General features: G+C 46.1%; 1 protein-coding gene across 2 annotated transcripts; it reads left to right on the top strand.

The window, feature by feature from the left end:
* Positions 1-165: 165 nt before the first annotated feature.
* Positions 166-15,328, top strand: arid1aa (AT-rich interaction domain 1Aa). Of its 2 annotated transcripts, none has more exons than XM_028424709.1 (20): positions 166-1,381; positions 3,591-3,809; positions 3,903-4,502; positions 4,595-4,690; positions 5,883-6,123; positions 6,771-6,860; positions 6,962-7,132; positions 7,679-8,012; positions 8,103-8,248; positions 8,339-8,424; positions 8,516-8,725; positions 8,803-9,007; positions 9,165-9,300; positions 9,405-9,574; positions 9,671-9,869; positions 10,278-10,403; positions 10,745-10,838; positions 11,043-11,886; positions 11,975-12,105; positions 12,200-15,328. In XM_028424709.1, the coding sequence occupies exons 1-20, from the start codon at positions 467-469 to the stop codon at positions 14,069-14,071; spliced, it is 6,885 nt and encodes a 2,294-aa protein (XP_028280510.1). In that variant the 5' UTR covers positions 166-466; the 3' UTR covers positions 14,072-15,328. The 2 variants fall into 2 exon arrangements, with proteins under 2 accessions (XP_028280510.1, XP_028280509.1); XM_028424708.1 differs by having other exon boundaries at positions 467-1,381; positions 9,147-9,300.
* The last annotated feature ends 136 nt before the right edge of the window (positions 15,329-15,464 follow it).

The raw sequence follows: 15,464 nt of genomic DNA, 5'->3' as shown, positions 1-15,464 counted from the left end.
GCATTGTTTTAAGAGTTGAACGCACATTAAGACTCGTGTGCGGAAAATATTCCACCTATAGGAGGGGAAAAAAGACAACGTGAGGTTTGAAACAAAAAAAAACTCCAGTCCGCAGTGGATCGGCTCCGGTCCATCTCTTGCAGCCCTCCGTGCGGCTCAGTAAAATGGCTGTATCTAGCGGAGCCTCGTGTTGGTTGGGTTCGCTCCCTGCCTCTACCCGGGCTCAGTAACACAACTCCCACAACAATTTCTGTCGCTTTTTTACGCATTGTATGGAGCCTCCATCATCTCTCTAACCCACTTACGGAACCGGAACCGGGGGGATGGAAGCCGGATTCGGTCCGGTATAAGGGGTGGGAATGAATCGGCACAAGGATAAATGGTTCTAAACAATTATTTATATTCAATGCTAGCATTTGATTGTGACTGACTCGCCGAGAGAGGGAGAGAGGTGGGGGGGTATATCATGGCCGCTCAGGTCGCCAGCGCTGCTACTCTTAACACTAGCCCGCCTTCCGAACTCAAAAAGCCGGATCGAGACCCCAAGGAAGACTCGGTGCCGGGGGAGAAGCAGTCAGACAAAAAGCAGCCGGGCTTGGACAGCGGATCGCCGGGCCGGGGGGATCTGCAGGACGGGGCCGACGGTGGAAATGCAGGGGGAGGAGGGGAACCTGAGATGAAGAACGGGAATGGGAACCCGCCCAGGGCTAACAATAATACCCAGAATGACTCTGTTGGACCGGAGGGAAATAACCACCCCGGTTTGGCGCATCACCACGGCCCCGCTTTTCCTCCACCTTCGTACGGATACGGTCAGCACTACGGTCGGGCCCCTTTTCATCAACATGGCGGACAACAAAGCCCTGGCATGGCAGCTGCTGCGGGTCCGGTCGTGCAATCGAGCAATATGATGGACCCGTATCAACCTAATTCACATGACCATGGCTTTTCGAACCACCAGTTTAACAATTACAGCCCATTCCCGAACAGGACTCCCTATCCCGGCCAAGCGTACGCCATGAACTCTCCGCGCAGTGCTCAGGCGCCGACAGCTGGGGGGCAGCCAGCTAAGCAGCAGCCACCAGCGGGAGGACCCACGGCGATGGCTGGATCTTACAATAACCAGAGATATAACATTGGAAACCCTCAACCTACATCCACACCGACTCTCAACAAGCTTCTAACGTCTCCCAGCTCAACGCGGGGATATCCAAACTACCCGTCTAGCGACTACAGTAGCCAAGAAGGAGCTAGTAAGGGACCAGCAGACATGGGCAGTAGCGGCCAGTATGGAGGGAGCAATCCGGGTTGGCAACAAAGAAGCCATCACCCGTCGCCTATGAGCCCGGGAAGTGCCGGGCAGCCGCTAGCTAGGAACCAGGTAATGTCAAATAATTACAGGAAGAAGATGTGGGCTTTAGCATGTCTGCTTCCCTCCTTCTAGCTAGTTCACAACGTAGCAGGCCAGCCATTGTCTGATACTAGTTCGCAAAGACTCTAAAATGGCTGCCTCTCGTGTGTATTTTTTTCCTTTACACCACACCATTAAGTACGTGTTGTTTTTAATATATTTATAAAAGTATGTAGCAACAGAAGAGTGTGTCTTGAAGAAGGTACAAGTAGTTGAATTGATGTAAGGACGTTCAGAGAGCAGAGAAGAAGGCCCGACTTTGTAAAGGGGCGAAAAGACTCGCCGAGGAGCAGCGGCTCGTTTTTTTCCTCCTTTAGCTTTGCTACTTTCTTTATGTGCTTTATTAACATCGCATTGTGGTATCGATTGATCTAAACTAAGCTGCTGTGTAAAAGTTAACCTGTTCTCTTACATACTGTTGTGTGATGGTTGATTTTTAGTCTCATGTTTATATTGTTTTCGTGCTCGATAAGCTGTAATTTAGTGGCCATGGCGGAAGGAGTATGTTCCGTGCCGAATGAATCTCTCACGGTTAGTTAAATCACTTGTATATGTGCTCTTTAAATGACATAAACATAAATGTTCCAGAAAGAGTGTAAATTGTGAAATATTAAGCACACGTTGATTTACTGCGTGCCCCTGTGCTGAAAAGCTGCCGGGCTTTGCATGCATGCTGCCTGTAAACAGACGGCTCTGCTTAGTGAGTGAGTGAGTGCAGCCTGCAGATTGCAGTTTGCTCAGGGATTTGAATTGTGGAGGTAAAATCCTACTGTCAAAGCCAGGAGATAGTTGGTCTTGGGTTGACATGCTAGCTGAAATCTGATTGGCTCCTCATCCGCTGCTCATGGCCATTTATAATTACATGTGATGCAAGGCAACAGTTGCTGATAAGAACACACAGCATTAGCTCATCACAGGGTCACCAGAGGCATTACTTCTGTATTCTGCCTGTCTGCTATAACTTTGTATGCTATCAAAAGCAATGGACGTGGTTAATGTGCAGTTTAATATTTTGATAGATAGACTTTAATCAATATATATATATTTCATGTGTCTTATAAAAGTAATGAAGATTGGTGTATAGGAGCTCCAGCTCTCGTATGGAACATTATCGCATATGAGGAGGATGTGTGATATTTAAAAAAAAAAATGGCTCATGACATCTGTGTTCTTTATGTATTAACATATTATACCCCCCTACCCTCCCTAAAATCAATGGATTGAATTGATTGGATCAAATTGATTGAATTTGTGACACCATACCAAAATATGAGGTCTTCCTGTGAGAGTGTGTGTGGGTCTGGTATGCCACACAAATTTTGACTGCAAAGAATTCCCCCAAACCTCCTCCCCCCAAAGCCAATCAGAACACAGTCCACCATCTCTCACCCACCATGGGAGTTTCCTCTCTGTCTTATGCAGATTAGCCATGTGCGGCACTTATTTATTTTACTTCATTGTCTTGGATCTGCGAAATGTCACGTAAGGCATTTTGCATACTCTTTGTGAAAAAGGCTTCTGTTTCGCTGAGGAGGCTTTCATCTGCAAAGTACACAAATGGAAATTCAGTCACCCACTAATGTAAAGGCCTACTTTTCGTTTTGAAGTAAATCATCTTTTATTGAAATGATCATGGAATACCTGACCTTTTAGCTTGCAACACATCTAGGTGTGAGGCAGCAGTGTTGGGTCTTTAACACCATTAGCTCAGTCGTGGAAGGAGCATGCACGTGTACGTTTCTCACTCTCTCTGACTGTTGTGAAAATACTTCATTTCGGGTGTCATTCATTCAGAGCCAAACTACCGTCTCTGGGGGGAGAAAAAAAGCTACTTGGACTGGACTCAAAACAGGAGCACAGCTGGGATATGTTTAAGATTGGGCAGACTGCCCTCCATTTGAAAGTAGATATATATAGCTCTGTTGACTTCTGAAACTATGGCAAAGAGAGGTGAAAAAAATCAGGGTAATGACCGTGGGAATTAAGGTGTAAAAAGCTCAGTTTCTTCATTCATACGTTTGTTTTTACACTTTGAAATGTATGAAGTCATTAGCTGCTGTATCCAAGCATTTATACTCATCTGAACAGATGCTGTAATGGTATAATAAATCATAAGGGGGCTTTTGTATGCATATGTGTAGCTGTTGGCTTAATTTGTTTATGTTCTTTCCATGTCCAGCCACCTGGTCCCATGGACCCAATGGGAAAAATGAGAGGTCAGCCCTATGGCGCAGGTAGTCCATACGGTCAGCAGTCGCAGCAGGGACCACCTACAGGTCCACAGTCAGGACCTGGTTATCCTGGCCAGGGTTATGGCCCACCAGGTCCTCAACGATACCCAGTGGGAATGCAAGGACGGACCCCTGGTGGCATGGGTGGCATGCCGTATGGTCCACAGGTTGTTTATCTTATTATCCCTTTCTTTTACGTCTAATGGTATCAGTACTTTCTTTGGTTTGAAGGCATAATGTGTTTGTGTATTTTTTTTAAGATGGGATCTTATGGACAGCAGGGACCAGGAAGTTATGGGTCTCAAGGCCAGGCACCCTATTATGGCCAGCCAGGACAGGGTCCTCACCCAGGACAGCAACAAACGCCATACTCCCAGCCGCCACCTGGACAACCTGGTGGCCAGACATCTTACCCAGGGCAACCACACCCTCCACCAACGTCTGTTTCACATACCCAGGGGGGACCACCCTATCAGCAGCCCCACATGCCCCCACAGTCCCAGGGGCCACTGCCAGGCCCATCTCAAGGGCCCCCACAGTCACAGCCACCTTATTCTCAAGCCTCAGCTCCACAGTCTGGCCAGTCTCCCTATGCCCAGCAGCAGGGCCCCCCCAGTCAGGCTCCTCAGCAACAGAGTTCCCAGTCAACCCCTGGATCACAGGGCCAGTCCAACTACCCAGGATCCACCCAGGGGCCTCAGCAGCCCCCTACACAGCAGCAGTCACAGTCTCATCCACAGCAACCACCGGGACATGGCCAACACCCACAGGGGCAACCTACGGCTTACCCGCAGAACCCTCAGCAGCAGCAACAAGCACAACAGTCACCTTATCAGCGCTTTCCTCCTCCTCCGCCACAGGTACAAACTTCACTCTTGTTTCATTATCAGTTTCTCTGTGTGTTTCTGTATCTTTGGCAATATACCCAAATATGTGTTCTTTTGTTTATTAGGAGGTGTCCCAGGACTCCTTTCAGCCAAACGCCCCTCCATCCACTCAGTCTAAATCTGGTCCAGAGGACAGTCAAGGCCGCCCCTCCAGCCTACCGGTCAGTCATGCTTGTCATATATATGCTGAAACAGTGTTTGCTATTTTGTCTCGGTGTTCTTAATTCTACAAATGTAAATGTTCGATGCTAATATTTTTGCTTTAGTTGTGGTTGTTGTGCTTTCCATCACTCACTGACACACATTTGGCTGAGGCTAATTGAAAATGTGCTTTGAATATGATTTTGAGACATTTGACTGGACACTGGTGCAAACAAAACAATAGAACGAGAGACATTTTAACATTACAGCTTCAGTTTAGTTCCCTTCCCATATATAGAATATAATAGAAATGCTTTATTCATCCCAAGCTGGGGACCTAACACAGTATTTTGTATCTAATAAATCCATTTGTGTTTTTAAGTAGTTCAGAACAATAAATGCTCCACATAACTGATGATGATCCTTTGGTGACCATGGTAATGCATGGCACCAGAATTTCACCTTGTCACTGCATTTTTAAAAGACCACACAGTAATAGCTTCAAAATATTGTTAGTCGTCACATTTTTCTCACAGGCGGTTCTGCTTTGTGAGTAGTAATTTTAGTGTGAGTTCTTTGTCCCACCACAGAAGTGTAATTAAGTAGCTTTAAAATAATTAGAATTTGATCCAAAATTGTTTTTTCCCAGGTGAGTCTCTATGATGACATAACCAAAACAGTCCAATCACTGGGCCAGATTGACTTGATATTATACAGACTTGGCTTTTTTGGATGATGTCAGTGTAAACCTGAATTATTGTTGTGTAATATTTCATATAGTTTGGATTGAACTACAAGTTTAAAAATACCCTAAATCTGTGAATACATGCGAGTATTTAGTTTGTATAGAAATCACATGGCTAGGCTGGTGCTAAATGCTGACTCGGCTCACATCCTACAAACCTTGGTAACCATGACAACCCCCGGCACTAATGCACACTCACTTTTTCTTTGAAAAAGATAAATAAGGACAAAGGCCTCTGGGTGTGTGTGTGTTTGTGTGTAGTATTTGTATCTGTGCCACTCATGAGAGAGGGAAGATAGGGAGTGAAACATATTGACACTACAGCCAATATACACAGTAAACACTACAATAATTTACAAAAGATGTATCTTTTACTCGGTATCCTAAATGGGATACACAGTATGCATGAGAAGCAAATGATTTTGTAGTCATACATTTGTCTGTAACTTGCCTGGATGTCTTTTCAGGACCTGTCAGGCTCCATCGATGACCTGCCCACAGGTACGGAAGGAGCCCTGAGTCCTGGTGTGAGTACGTCAGGTGTGTCGAGTAGCCAAGGCGAGCAGAGTAACCCTGCCCAGTCGCCCTTCTCTCCCCACACGTCTCCTCACCTGCCAGGCATCCGAGGGCCTTCACCTTCCCCAGCTGGCTCTCCTGCCAGCGCTGGCACACCCCGCACAGGGCCGCTGTCACCCGCCAACATGCCAGGTGCGCTGATCCTTTATGTGACATGAAGTGTGTGATATGTGATCCCCACACAGTATTGACAGTTGTTTCTTGAACCATTAAAACATCAGTTTTTCCAAGTAATTGCTGACAGATTTTTGCCATTTTACCAAATAACTGCAATTGGTTTTTCATTAGAGAGCTTTTAGTTACCTTTGCCTAACAAAGAGAAAGGTGTTTTTTACACTGTTTTGCAGTTGGATTTGGTTGCAACTTCTCCCTGCACTTGTTTGTTTTTGGTCAGTGTTACGCCTCCTGGATGTTTGACCTGCACTGTGCTGAGTGTGCAGACTTTGACAGTAAAAAGCTGTTTCTTCTGTTGAAAGTGGAAAGTTTCTCTGTGCTCTCCTCACTCTTGAGGTTATGATTTCATTACAGCTCATTTGGAAGACCTGTCTAGCTCAAGTGGGCAGCTTACACAAGTGATGTGGAAAGTTGAAGCTGGCATTACACTAATGATGTTTTATCATGTAGAAGACCTCATATATTAATGTTTTTAAGAAAAATAAATAAGCTAATGTATTTTTAATACACAGAAATATTGTAATTCAAAACAAACATGTATGGGTCTTAAATATCAGAGCTATTGCTAGAGCTCACAATAACCCAAGTTGATAATTAATTTTTAGGGACCCAGATGCCTCCCAGGCCATCAAGTGTGCAGTCAGATGGGAGCCTTCATCCTGCAATGAACCAGTCTCCCATGGCCCAGGACAGAGGTACGTTTTCTGTCTAAACTGCAAAGCCTACATGAAAATTAACAAGTCAGGAGTGTTTGCTGTTGCGTTAGTGTCTGAGCACCATCTCCCTTCCTTTTCAGGGTTTATGCAGAGAAACCCTCAGATGCCCCCTTATGGCTCCCCCCAGTCAGCCTCTGCACTGTCACCACGCCAGTCCTCTGGGGGACAGATGCATCCTGGGATGGCCCCATATCAGCAGAACAATTCGATGGGTGGCTATGGGCCGCAGGGAGCACAATATGGCCCTCAAGGTTTGTTCTTTTGGATTGTCTTTTTTTTTTTTTACTGTAAGAGGAACTTTTCTTTTGATATGTAACTTCTAGAGAATCATAAGGGGTGACTTCTAGAGAAAGTCTTAAGACTTTAAATTGAATTATTACAGATTTTAAACTTCACTTTCTACCCATTTGTGGAGTTTATTATTGTAAATATTTCACTAGACAGACCTATGGAATATATCTTGCTGCCTCATAGGAATACCATGTTATCGTTGGTCCCTCCCTCTGACTCTGTTGCAGCTATTTATAGCTGTGTAGCAGAGAGTCAGCTGACGTAGCAGAGCCTCCTGTCAGTAGAGCTGAAACTGTGACAAAGGCTTGTTGCTCAGGGTGCACAGCTCTCTGCTAGCACACTGTGAGGAGAAAGTCTGTCTCACACAGCTTTTCAGGAAAATAGTTTTTTTGGCTATTACAAGACACTTTTAATTACAAGTACAACTAAGGCCATTTCACAACAGTGTTCAGATAAAGCCAAGACAATACTTTAACTAATTATTTTTGTTGTCATTTCATCTTTAGGTTATCCCAGACAGCCTGGCTATGGCAACATGCCAAATGCCAATTACCCCGGGCCAGGCATGGGCTCAATGAATCCTATGGCTGGCCAGGGTGGTGGGCCACCATATGCTGGCATGCCTCCAGGAAGGATGCCTCCTAATCAAATGGGAGCACGCCCCTATGGCCCTAACATGGGTCCCAATATGGGCCCTAACATGGGTCCAAACATGCCACCTAACATGGGCAACATGCCGCCCCAGGTAGGCTCAGGAATGTGTCCGCCTCCAGGGATGAATAGAAAACCCCAGGATCCCACAGCCATGCAGCACCCTTCTACCAATTCCATGCATAACAGGTTGGTTCTCAGGTTCTTACCTTTAGTTACTTACTTTAGGTGTACAGTACTTCAGATAGATTCATATGTTTTTTTTTCTCCTCTGTCCAGGATGCCTGCTTACCCCAACATGTCTCAGGGCATGATGGGTTCTGGTCCACCATACGGCCCTCCAATGAACAACATGCCTGGAATGATGAACACTCCAGGAGGATCGCCCTATCCCATGGGGCCAAACATGGCCAATAATACAAGTGGTATGTTGTACAAAGACAACTGCACCTGGGTTTGTTCAGTTTTTACCTGCCAACATTACAGATAACACAAATTCCTATTGTTATGTTTAGGTATCACCTCCAGTCCAGAGATTAATAATAAGATGAATAACAAAGTAGACGTGAGCGTGACGCCCAAACCAGAATCAAAATCCAAGGTAATCAGAAGATCTTTGAAAGTCTTTAAATGCCTTAATTTGTAGAATTTTTGTTTCAAAATTGGATTCTTATTTCCATTCCACAACACAGAAGTCCAACTCTTCCACCACAACCAGTGAAACGATAACACGGCTGTATGAGTTGGGACCAGAACCAGACCGGAAGATGTGGGTAGACCGTTATTTAGCCTTCATTGAAGAAAAAGCCATGGGCATGACCAACCTGCCTGCTGTAGGACGCAAACCCCTCGACCTCTTCCGGCTATATATGTCAGTTAAAGAGATAGGAGGCATGACACAGGTAGGTAAAGGGTTCCAAAGTACATTGGTGGCTTTCTGCTTTCTTTCTTGTCTAATGATTTCTTGCTTGTGTCTTAGGTAAATAAGAGCAAAAAATGGCGTGATCTGGCCACCTCTCTGAATGTGGGTACATCCAGCAGTGCTGCCAGTTCTTTGAAGAAACAGTACATCCAGTGTCTCTACGCCTTTGAGTGCAAAATTGAGCGTGGTGAAGACCCGCCCCCGGAAATTTTTGCAGACAACAAAAAGAATCAAGCCGCTAAAGTCCAGCCTCCCTCTCCAGGTAAGAGACTGACATCTCTTTATATGATACTGCATTTCACTTGAAACACATCACACATGAAATGCATAACTTGCTGTTTTGCAGTGCCATTAAAGTCATGTACCATATCTTTCTGCTTCTCTCTTGTTTCAAACTGAAGCATCCCTCTGCTCCACAGCTGGGTCAGGCTCTCTGCAGGGACCTCAGACACCCCAGTCCACCAGCAGTTCCATGGCTGAGGGTGGAGACCTAAAACCTCCCACCCCAGCCTCCACTCCTCACACTCAAATGCCCCCAATGCCACCAGGGTCCAGGTGACTCTCTTAACCTTACAGCAGTAAACTTATACCAGTAGATCATAGCCTCTGAAAACATTGTGATTCATGTGACTGATTTCCTTCCTGTGCCTCTCTCCTAGGAGCAGTGTTAGCCTGCAGGACCCCTTCTCTGAAGGAAGTGACCCAGCTTTTCCCAGGAAGAACCTGACTCCCAACTCCACCTATCAGCCTGGCATGAACACACCAGACATGCAAGGCCGAATGGGCACCTATGAACCCAACAAGGACCCCTTTGGAAACATGCGGAAAGGTTTGCACACAGGACAGAGATGTCAGTTTCTCTCCTCAGTGACCAGTTATTTCAAACAAGTTTCTTAATGTGCTGTATGTCTAAATATATTTCCAGTTGGGGAGCAGTTTCTATCTGCTAACCAGGGCCCTAACAGTGTTACGGGTGACCAACAACAGCAGCAGCCGCCGACACAACAACAACAGCAGCAGCAACAGCAGCAGCCTCCATTCAACAGGGGACCGCCTGGGGCCATGGGCTCTATGCCAATGGGGCCCCGACAACAGTACCCTTTTGGACCAGGCTATGACAGAAGGTAAGCATCACCCAATAGAACAGGTCACAGAAGACTGTTTACTACTAGGTATTTTTCTCATCTGCCCACCTCACAGTGTCTATTAAAGTGTTTGGACTCTTGTGTACTTAAAATAAAACGTTGAGTTGGTGTTTCATGCCATAGTTTAATAGTTGTATTGTTGACAAAAGAACCAAATGCAGCCATATCTAAAGAAAAGTAGCAATATGTATTTCAGCTTTGGTTTTTCTGTAAAGGTTTTCTTTCTATTGACCAGTTTCTGTACATTATAGACTTGGATCTGTCACATTTTCACTTGCAACAGTATGAAGTAATCCTTGTCAGTACTACTGATATGGCAGCATAAATTATTGCTCAAAAATATGAAAAGAAAAAATTACCACGCGTATCATTTTGATTTTTCCCCAGATCGGAGCAAGGAATGGGCCCAGAGGGCAACATGGGATCCGGTGCTCCTCAGCCAAACCCTATGATGCCTGCCAATGCGGACACAGGGATGTATTCGCCAAATCGCTTCCCACCACAGCAGCCACGGTCAGTTCACTCAGCATGTTTTTTTTCTTTACTCTGTCAGTTGAAAGCAGCTGTCAACAGAAACGGGTCATTCTTCACATAGGTACATGGTTATTGCATTTTATATATAAGTAAAAGTTCAGTTTTGTTTATTTTGTTAAGGTTTTCCTGGAAAAATAGTTATATTGATGTGAATGTTAAGTGTGAAGTTGTGAGCCCAAAGGAATCTGTTACAACTGGATGTTGTGTTTGATTGGGAATTCATTACTGTCTGGTGCATGTATAATAGTGAGGCTTGTCCAAACTGAGTGAGATATGCAGAGTATTTTCATGGTCAAACTGATTGGGAATAATGGTTGCAGGCATGATTCCTATGGAAATCAGTATCCTGGACAGGGAACGCCCCCTACTGGCTCTTACCCAAATCAGCAGCCTGGAATGTACCCACAACAACCGGTAAATGATCCATCTGCACTACAACAACTCCAACTAGCCTCTACATTAAGATCAAATAAAATCAGTTACTTTAAAATGTTTTTTTGTGTGAAGGAGCTGCTTTCATGTTTGTTTTTTTGCTTGAATGATATTTGACCTATTTTTTTTAATTATTTGTCTATTGATATGTTGTATAATAACTGTCATCCTGTGGTTTATCTGTAGAGTTACAAGCGTCCTGTGGAAGGGGGTTACCCACCATCAAAACGTCATGAGACAGAGTATAGTGGACCTTTTCCTGGTGGACAGCAACCACCGCAGCAGCAACAACAGCAAGGAGGCGCCTCTGCACCCTCTTCAGGACAGCAAGAGTCGTACAATCAGTACAGTGGCAGTGGGCCCTACCCTGGTTCTGATCGTCGTCCACCTGGGCCCAGCAATCAGTTTCCCTTTCCCTATGGTCGTGAACGGATGCAGGGAGCAACGGGTCCAAACGCGCAACCTAATATGCCCCCTCAGATGATGCAGCCAGGTCCTGATGGTCCTCAGGGAGGCATGTGGCAGGGACCTCGAGACATCAACTATCAGAACTACCCTGGCAGACAGGGTGGTCCTGGTGGTCCACCGCAGGGACCTGGGTATCCGGGCATGAACCGCTCAGAGGACATGATGTCAACAGAACAGCGCATGAATCACGATGGCCAGTGGGTAGGTCAAATGGGCCCTCGGCAGCCTCCCTATGGCCCAGCTGGTCCTGGCCAACCTATGCCTCGCTCAGTACAGTCCAACTACCAGCCCCCTCAGGGTGTGCAAAACCACATTCCACAGGTGTCCAGCCCAGCCTCCATGCCCCGCCCCATGGAGAGCCGGACATCACCAAGCAAATCTCCCTATATGCATGGAGTAATGAAGATGCAGAAGGCCGGCCCGCCGGTGCCAGCATCTCATATAGTGCCCCCTCCAGTGCAGTCGCCTCTAATAAGGCGAGATATGCCTTTTCCGCCAGGATCTATAGAAGCTTCCCTTCCTGTCTTGAAACCACGTCGGAGACTCACCATGAAAGACATCGGTATTGATATTGATTGCCCACTTATATTGTCCTCACTTCTAAATTATTGGTCAGGTCACTAATATAGTGTTTTGTCTTGTCTTTTTAGGAACCCCGGAGGCCTGGAGAGTCATGATGTCATTAAAGTCTGGTTTATTGGCTGAAAGCACATGGGCCTTAGATACCATCAATATCCTCCTGTATGATGACGGCAGTATTTCCACCTTCGATCTCAACACGGTAAGAATTTAGCCCCCTTTGATGGTTTATAGCAGAGCATGGGGTAACATGGGGTAAATATCTAATAATCTCTGTATTTATGTTCTCTCCTCAGTTGCCTGGCCTATTAGAATTGGTGGTAGAGTATTTCAGACGTTGCCTCATAGAAATCTTTGGCATTCTTCGGGAGTATGAGGTTGGGGACCCTGGCCAGAGGACACTACTTGATCCTGATGCCTTGAAACGAAACTGGGATGGCACAGAAGAAGCGGAAGCAAGAGCTGAGGATATGGAACAGGAGGACGAAGATGATGAAGAGGAGGAGGAAAGAGAAACTGAGGGCCCAGCTCATGTAAAAGAGGAGGAAGTTCATAACCCATGTTCTCGGGGTCAAGAGGAGAAGACGGGTGTGGAGGAGAGGAAAAGCAAGGGTTCTTTGTCTGAACAGACTGGCTCATTGCAGTCTTTACCCACCCACGAGAGACACAAACAGGCCAGCAAGTTTGACAAATTTCCGTTGAAAGTGGTACGAAAGAAAGATCCATTTGTGGCTGCGCAGTCAAATAACCATGGCAAACTGCAAGATTTTGACAGTGGGTTGCTTCACTGGAGTGCTGGTGGAGGAGACTCGACAGAACACATCCAGACCCATTTTGAGCCATGCAAAGACTTCTTGGAACCACGAGAACGAATACCTGTCCCCCGGATTTTGCTGAAGAGACGAGTCCATGAAGAAGATATCAGGGAAAATTGTTTGCTGATCGAGGAGGAAAAAAGGATCAATCAAGAAGAAGAAGAAATACTAAAAGAGACAGCTTTGTCAGAGAAATCTGCAGTCTCAGAAAAGTCCCCACCAAGCAGTGAGGAGGAGAGTAAAACAGATTCTGAGACGAAGGCGGTTGAAAGAGATTCTAAAAGTCACCAGGAGAACAATAGACCCATTCCTCCCACTTTCAGTATTTTATCCCAGAAGTCAAAGCAGACTGGCACCATCCTGGAGGACGAGCCTCACAGCAAAGACGAGGGACCTCTCATTGCACTGGCTAACTGGCAGGATTCTTTAGCCCGGCGCTGTATTTGTGTGTCTAATATTGTCCGTAGCCTCTCCTTTGTGCCAGGCAATGACCACGAAATGTCCAGACATCCAGGGCTGCTACTACTACTTGGCCGCCTGATCCTGCTCCACCACTGGCACCCTGAGCGCAAACAGGCCCCGCTCACGTACGAAAAAGATGAGGATTCAGATGAGGGTATGGGCCAGAGGGATGAATGGTGGTGGGACTGCTTGGAGCTCCTGAGGGAGAACACATTGGTCACTTTGGCAAACATTTCTGGCCAACTGGATCTCTCCATCTATCCTGAGAGCATCTGTTTGCCTTTGTTGGATGGTCTTCTCCACTGGGCCGTCTGTCCCTCAGCAGAGGCCCAGGACCCCTTCCCTACACTGGGCCCTCACAGTGCTTTGTCACCTCAGAGACTGGTCCTGGAGACGCTAAGCAAACTAAGCATCCAAGACAACAATGTGGACCTCATCTTGGCCACTCCGCCATTTGGTCGGTTGGAGAAGCTATATGGGAACCTGGTGCGGCTAATTGGAGACAGGAAGATTGCCGTCTGCAGAGAGATGGCTGTGGTCCTACTGGCCAACCTGGCCCAGGGTGACACTATGGCAGCCCGAGCAATTGCTGTTCAGAAAGGCAGTGTGGGCAACTTGCTGGGCTTTTTGGAGGACAGTCTGGCAGCCACACAGCTTCAGCAGAGCCAGAGCTCTCTACTACATCTACAGGGGATGCACTTCGAGCCCACAAGCCCGGACATGATGCGGCGAGCTGCCCGGGCTCTGCACGCCTTAGCTAAGGTGGAGGAGAACCACTCAGAGTTCACACTACATGAGTCCCGACTCCTCGACCTTTCAGTGTCTCCCTTAATGAACTCACTGGTTTCTCATGTTATCTGTGATGTACTCTTTTTGATTGGCCAGTCATGACAGCTGTAGGGAGCCACGGCTCCACTATTTGGGGGGTTTTTATCCCCAAATCCCCTCCTCCCTGGTAACCTGGCTTGTGTGTGTAACGGGGCAAGAAAAGTTAAGCGACTGTCTTTAATTTATGAAAATCCTTGAGATTCCATTCTCTGTGGCCTTCCCCAGGCCAGCCCTGCTTGAGGAGGGCAATGACAGAGCTGGGGTGGATTACAAACCAGAGAGATGTCGACAAAGTGACACTACTTGCAACACGAATGCCAACTGGATGACACGGAGCAGAGTACCACGGTTTGGGAGACTGTTCTGCACTTGGGGGGAAAAAGTACTTTTTAATAAAGATAAATAAATGAATAAATAAATAAATAGCTGAAAAACAAAAACTGTAACCAAAGTTGCTGTCTCGTTTACAGTGAGTTTGGGAGACACAGTGTGCCCTAGCTCTCCCCTTGCGGGCACAATGAGTCTGTAACTGGTTGACGTTGGAGGTGAAGCAGACTGACAAGTGGCCTACTGGTTATAGTTGCTGTAGTTGGATTCTCACCAGTCAGCCCGACAGTAGACAAAGTGCTGTCAATAGACACCTTCACCGGGGAGGCCTGTGCAGTGTGCAGTAGATTGTAGGACATTTTCTGTACCGTACTGCTCTTGAGTGTAAGCATTCTGTAACACGTTTCACACAGAAGCTGACGATGCAGCTCCTCTAGAGTTTTGAGGTCATTTTAGTTTGGTGTTAAACAGAAAATGGCTTTCTTCCCCAAAGTATCAAGAACCTACAACACCCTTACCTCCTCTTATCCCTTGATTGTATGAATACCCTTATGAAAAGAAATCACCTCTTAGGACTGGTTTTCAACTTCAAATACAGCTTTGCTGTGTTGTATATATAATGTTGTACATTATACTTACTTTCTCTGTGTCTGTCTCTGTCTGTGTCACTATTCTCACACTTGTTATTGGTGCGGGATGGAGGCTGACATGTGAGTTCGGTCTGTGACCTCCAGTCCCCGCCGATTACACCACCTCCTTTGGTCTCTCCACAGCTCCGTAGTATGGCAGACACGGCTCAAACCTGTTATCTCCTGGTACAATGAAAATAAAACTAGATGAAGTACACATTGGACAAATTTTCTCCAGTCATGGATTCTGCATATTTGTATTTCAGATTATGTAGCTAAGACAACATGTAAATTCCTCCCTTTCCCTTTTTTGGCTCAATGAATATCATTTATTCAGTATGAAATCTTTATACTATATGTTCCACGTGGTAAGAATAAATGTACATTAAATCTTCGTAAGCTGTTTGATGGTTTCGTTCTTTGAAAGTATGTGTTGCCTTCATCCCTCTTGAAGCTTTTTTTATGTTTCAGTCAAACTTCATGGCATAAATACAGCGTTT

This window comes from Parambassis ranga, chromosome 16, assembly GCF_900634625.1.
Source record: "Parambassis ranga chromosome 16, fParRan2.1, whole genome shotgun sequence".
Lineage (NCBI taxonomy): Eukaryota > Metazoa > Chordata > Actinopteri > Ambassidae > Parambassis > Parambassis ranga.
Note: the sequence above shows the minus strand (reverse complement) of the source record. Positions and strands in the feature narration are given on the sequence as shown.

Coding starts and splice junctions, on each gene's coding strand:
- arid1aa (XM_028424708.1), top strand. CDS start 467: ATGGCCGCTCAGGTCGCCAGCGCTGCTACTCTTAACACTAGCCCGCCT. Junction 3,810..3,902: donor GCATGCCGTATGGTCCACAG/GTTGTTTATCTT, acceptor ATTTTTTTTAAG/ATGGGATCTTATGGACAGCA. Junction 4,503..4,594: donor TTCCTCCTCCTCCGCCACAG/GTACAAACTTCA, acceptor TTTGTTTATTAG/GAGGTGTCCCAGGACTCCTT.